General features: G+C 42.9%; 1 protein-coding gene across 1 annotated transcript in view; it reads left to right on the forward strand.

Annotated features, from left to right (window-relative positions):
• LOC146627023 (leucine zipper putative tumor suppressor 2 homolog) overlaps nucleotides 1–6000 on the forward strand; it is a 46153-nt gene extending 40153 nt beyond the window's left edge. The window contains exons 3-7 of the mRNA XM_085360992.1: nucleotides 1830–2369; nucleotides 2577–3173; nucleotides 3276–3398; nucleotides 3503–3649; nucleotides 4689–6000. Of these exons, the coding sequence (XP_085217118.1) occupies nucleotides 1857–2369; nucleotides 2577–3173; nucleotides 3276–3398; nucleotides 3503–3649; nucleotides 4689–5396 (2088 nt within the window). The 5' untranslated portion in view covers nucleotides 1830–1856 and the 3' untranslated portion in view covers nucleotides 5397–6000. The remainder of the gene's footprint in view (nucleotides 1–1829; nucleotides 2370–2576; nucleotides 3174–3275; nucleotides 3399–3502; nucleotides 3650–4688) is intronic.

Raw genomic sequence — 6000 nt, forward strand, 5'->3', positions numbered from 1 at the left:
TTGGATTGTTACATTTGTGATTGACATGACATTGACCAATCAGATGAAGGGTAGAAAAATAGGGTCAAAAATCCGTACTTGTAACTTGCAGGGTTTTTTTTTTCTAAGTCCACACACAAATCTTTTTTACACATACAAATCTTTTTTACGCACACACAAATCTTTTTTACGCACACACAAATCTTTTTTACACATACAAATCTTTTTTACGCACACACAAATCTTTTTTACACATACAAATCTTTTTTACGCACACACAAATTCTTTTTACACATACAAATCTTTTTTACACATACAAATCTTTTTTACGCACACACAAATTCTTTTTACACATACAAATCTTTTTTACACATACAAATCTTTTTTACGCACACACAAATTCTTTTTACACATACAAATCTTTTTTACGCACACACAAATCTTTTTTACGCACACACAAATCTTTTTTACAAGTACAAAATATTTATGACCACATTTTGAGCCCATACCAACCACCTATATTACATGGTGGAAACTTACCCCCCAGAAAAGTACTCTTTGAAGTTTTCTTCAGTGAATGATCAAATATACATGTCTCTATTCATCTACGTCATAGACATGAAACTGGTGCAGATATGCTGTTGGTTACATAAAAATCTCACTGAACAAAAGTCTGATTTTAGCTTCAGATTGTGACACTTGGAGTCGGTGTAAAATTGATTTGGCTGCAGATTTTAAAAGGTTAAATGTGATTATCAGCTGTGAAAATTTCAAGTGGATAATTCCTGTTTTTATTAAGTAATGAGGGCAAAAATAATGTGAATTAAGAAGTGCAAAATTTAGATCCACTCCTATGTAGTTGAGTGATTGTAAATCATTAAATATTCATAGTATAAAGGTTAAATTATGCATGGCAAAAAATTAAAGCATGAAGCATCTGATGGAAATGTTTTAAGATTTAACAGATTTTTCTATAAGGAATCACCTATGAAGGGCTTTCAGAGGACTTGAGACTTACTCTTAAGCCAAAACAATGTTTTCATGGTGCAGCAAATGGATAACTGGAGCTCCACAGGATGACAGTTGTTAATTTTGATTCATTTACATATTTTATTAACCTATTTGGCATTGGTTTGTTTTTGCCCTAGCACTCATCGTTGTTTTAGTGTGGTGGGGAAAAATATTTTCTCCAGTTTTGTACTTCAGTCTTGTTCCGTTTGGACGAACTTTGGAGTGAGATGTCAACAGATAAAGTGGCCTAGCATTGCCAGTCATGTGGACTCTGTATAGATCTGTTATGAAGTGTGAGATGAATTTGAAGGTTGATGTCCTGGTAAATCTACTGTCACCTTGAAAGACAGATTGTGGATACAAGCAACTGAAATGTCCTTCCTCTGACGGGTGACTGAGGAGTTTGGTCATTTGGGAGCGGTACAGAGTAGATGATACTGTGCATTGAAAGGAGCCAGTTTGAGTGGTTTGGCCTCCTGGACACCTCATAGTGAGCTTTTCTTGGGCGGGTCTCACTGGGAGGTGACTGAGTGGATAGATTACACCTCTTGGCTACTTGGAAGAGATGGAGGAGTTGGCGAGGGAGAGCGAGGTCTTTGACTTGCGCTCATTTCTAGCTCCTATTAGAATGATTTTATCCTGAGAACAGAGTAACGATTCTTCTCTATTTGAAATCATACAGGGATTTCTTGAACATAAAGTATGCTGATGTAGTTATTTTGAAGTTTGGGACAGATTTATTATGAGTGTCCCTCTTTGAAACCGTCCCCATGACAGGGGAAAAAAGGAACGCTATCAGTCTGTCACTATTTAACACATTCACATTTGTTCTTTTTCAGCACGAGTGACCTCTCTGAGCTGCCACCATGGCCCTGGTTCAGCCTCTACCTGTATCTGCTGAGCCCCACACCCCAAGCCTGAGTGGAGGAGCTCGCAGACGACACCCTTCTGCCCCTTCCCCCCCCATCAACGCGCCACTGGCCACTCTGGATCCTATGGGTTCTGTCGGTAGCCTCATCACCACCCACCCTGGTCCCTACCAGGACCATCGCCCAATTGTTGAGCTGGGAGCCAGAGTTCGACGGCCCACACCAGGATTTTCCCGCGTGGACTCCGAGTCGCCCCAACAGGATCTGTTACTGCAAAGCATTCCCCCAGTCAAGAAACAGAACTCCACGACGTCCAGCAGAGGGCTGGAGAAGGAGACTGGGAACGGGAACTACACATATCTGAATGAGGACTACATAGGTGACTGGAATGACAGTCATGTGACACCTGGCAGCCCAGGAAGTGAAGTAGACGAGATTAAAGAAGGATTAAATGGAAATATTGGAGGACCTCCTCCTAAACTGATCCCAGTGTCAGGAAAACTTGAGAAGGTGAGTGTGTGAGGCTCCACAGTGCATACCATATATGTGGTCCATATCATTCAGTTTTGTCCGCCCTATAAAGACTCCATTTCCCAGAAGCAGGGCCTGTGTCACATAAAACATATTTTAACTACTTATTCACAGCTTTGTTTAGGCTTAATTTTGCTTTGTAAAGCTTTAGATTATATCAAATTCACTCTTTTTACTTTTTACTAGAATATGGAGAAAACAGTGCTGCGGCCCACTGCCTTCAAACCCGTCATTCCCAAGAGCCGCTCCTCGATGCAGTATCTCTCGCCTCGCCATTGTGCCAATGCGCCAGAAAGCCAAAACAACCTGAACCTGCTCAGCCCCACCCACAGAGATGTGTCGCCCTCCTGCTCTGAGAAGCGTAGCTCCTATAGTGGTGGGCGTAACGCCGCTGGTGGTAACAGCCAGTCTTGCTCATTATCAGACTCTGGACGCAATTCCCTCTCTAGCCTGCCGCCTTACAGTGCTGCCAGCTACAACCTGCCGTCGGGGGAGGCTTCCGCTGGCCACCTAGAGCCCATGAAGAGCGCCCCGCCAGTGACTGTACATGGACACTCCAACTCAGACAGCGGGCGATCCTCCTCCAGTAAGAGCACAGGCTCTGGGTCGATAAGTGGGCGGGGGCAGCCTCTGTCTGACAGCGGGTCTGGTGGGCGTTCTCCTGGCCCTGTGGAAGGCTATGAGGGGGTGGTAAGGGATCTAGAGGACAAACTGAGGGAGAGAGAGCTGGAGCTGCAGCAACTCAGAGACAATCTGGATGAGAATGAAGCTGCAATATGTCAGGTGAGACCTCCAAACAAAATATCCAAGCAGGACATTTGCTTTATCTAAACTTACACAGATCTGAACTTTGACCTCTCTGCCACTGGTTGTTCTGCTTTACAGGTTTATGAGGAGAAGCAGAAGCGCTTTGAGCTGGAACTGGAGGAGCTGAGGCAGGGCTGTGCCACCAGGATGCAGGTTGCCTCTCAGAAAGCCCAGCGTGCACAGCAGGTGCTTCAGCTGCAGGTTAGAACCTCAGACAAGAATATTCAGTGCTGGCTTTTGAAAACAAAGCATTGTTTTAAGTGTATCGCTCTCTCTCTCTCTCTTTTTTCTTTTTATGGCTGCAGGTTTTCCAGCTCCAGCAGGAGAAGAAGAAACTTCAGGAGGACTTTGCTCAGCTTCTGAAGGAGAGGGAGCAGCTTGAGGAGCGCTGCACCTCGTATGAGCATGAGAAGATCCAGCTGGGCCCTCGACTCGAGGAGACCAAGTGGGAGGTGAGCGGATGTTCTTTAAACTCTTATATAATGTAGTAATAAGTACATGAAATACATTTGAGTTTTAAAGTGTATTATTGTGCCCTTTTAGTGATTCTTTTTTTTTGTGCCACGTCTCATTCTTCATTAAACTCATCACTGCTATAAGAGCTGTGCAAATCAAATCACTAATTTAATGTCTTGCTGTAATCGTGAATGAAATGAAATTAATGTCATCCAATGAATTTTAGTGATAACAAAAAAATACTTTTAAAAAAAAGGCTTCTTTTAAAGAAAAATATCCAATATTTTATAAGAAAAAGTTCAGTCAGTTCAAAACGTAAAAGTAACTATTTCATGGTTTATATTAATTATTCTGACTGATTTTGTGTAAAATACAAATCCTTTCTAAAGTTCAAAGCAGTCTCCACACCTTCTTAACGATTCTGCAACATTTTAGTGTATTATTATTCTAAAAAGCGCTATATACTTAATATTTGTACTTAATTTTGGATCTAAAATAATTACCTGCACACACAAACGTTAGCCTCTCAGACTGAAAACTGTTTGGTTGTATTTTATGACATTTTCTTCAAGAGAGAGTTTCTGAAATGAACCATTTTCACTCTTTTCTGACATTTAATTACTGATCAAATCGGTTGTCTGCATAAATAAATGTCAGTTTGATTGATAATGGGAATCATTGCACTTATTTGTTTAAGTAAGATTGTTTAAGAGCTTGGGTATTGTATTAAAAATTTCCATCTGGAAAACCAACTAGTGACAAGCTGCAAACCTTTAAAGTCAAACTTTTTACCTCTATGGATGAGGTCTACCTCATTAAATCTGTAAATAAGACAGTAAATAAAAACCACCAAACAGCAGGTCAGTGACACAAATGTTATTTAGCCTTCTCTAAAATCTTTCATCTATAAAGCACAACAACTCCTTTATCCATTTTAGTAGTAGTAGTAGTACCATCTAACCTTCAAAACCAACAGAGCTCTTTGTCGACACTTCATTGACTGAATTTCCCTCCTAAATGCTTCTCTCCACTCAGGTCTGTCAGAAGTCTGGGGAAATCTCGTTGCTGAAGCAGCAGTTGAAGGAAGTGCAGAGTGAGTTAGCTCAGCGTGTGGGGGAGATCGTCTCACTGCGGGGTCAACTCAGGGAGACTCGTGGCGAGCTGACCAACACCCAGGTGCTGCTCCAGGAGGCCCACGGCACCATCCGAACTCGAACACTGGAGCTGGAGGTGTGTGAAAATGAGCTTCAGCGTCGCAAGAGCGAAGCAGAGCTACTCAGAGAAAAGGTAGGACGCCTGGAGGGGGAAATGGCTCATCTCCGAGATGCTCTGGTCAATCAAGGCCCGGGAAACAGACAGTGTCAGGTGTTTCAGGAAGCCGAGGAGCAGCTGCTCGCCTACGAGAGCGACGAAGCGAAGGCTCAGCGGCAGAGCAACACCGAGGCGCTGCAGAGCATGAAGGTGCAGATGGACAGGATGAGATCCGAGTTAGCTTTTGAGCGTCAAAAAGCTGAGCAGCAACTGGGAAGCTTTGAGGAGGAGCGCAAGATATGGCAGGAGGAAAAGGACAAAGTAATTCGCTACCAGAAGCAGCTGCAGCAGAACTATGTGCAGATGTATCGCAGGAACCGAGAGCTGGAGCAGCTCCTGCAGGAGCTCAGTTTGGAACTGGAAAGCAGAGATGATGATGAGGGCAGCGGCAATGAGATCAACTTTGATGAAATTGCCGCAACAGAAATTTGACCCTCGTATCTGTCCTTTGATTGTGTTTCTTTTTTTTCTTTTTTTTTAAATTTTGCACTACTGTAAGCTAATTGTCTTTCCTCCTTCATGTTCAGACAAGCATAAAAGTACTTAAAATGTAAAAAAAAAGTGGTGTTTCACACCTGCACCGCTTGATTTCTGCTTCATTGGTCTGGTCTACAAGTCTCACTTTAAAGCCACTGACCTTTAATTAGTTGTTAGCCCTCCACCTCAATCCTTTGCCCTTCTATTAATGTCTGTTAGTATTAACACCGACCAGATATAAGCATACGAGCCCTGGTCCTCTCACGCTTTTCAAAGTTCGTGGGAGATTTTGTTTGTGGGTGACTCACTTCTCTCATTCTCTCAACCTTTCGCTATCCTCCCCCTGTGTTGGTTATGACTCCACCTTCCCTGCTGGCTTTAGCACTCCCACTCTGTGTTAGTAGTCAGCTCTCATTAGTGCAGTTCATTTAGACGGAGCCCACGCTGTCGTCAGTGATTGTGGGATACCACACAATCAGGATGTCATGATAAGAGTGAGTGAATCAGAGCCTGGTGCTAATCGCTGACAGGTCTATCTTGTTGTTTTCCTCAGAACTAG

The sequence above is a fragment of the Diplotaxodon limnothrissa genome, linkage group LG8, assembly GCF_057381915.1.
Source record: "Diplotaxodon limnothrissa isolate DT_005_m linkage group LG8, D_limnothrissa_male_GT1.1, whole genome shotgun sequence".
In the NCBI taxonomy this organism is placed as follows: Eukaryota; Metazoa; Chordata; class Actinopteri; order Cichliformes; family Cichlidae; genus Diplotaxodon; species Diplotaxodon limnothrissa.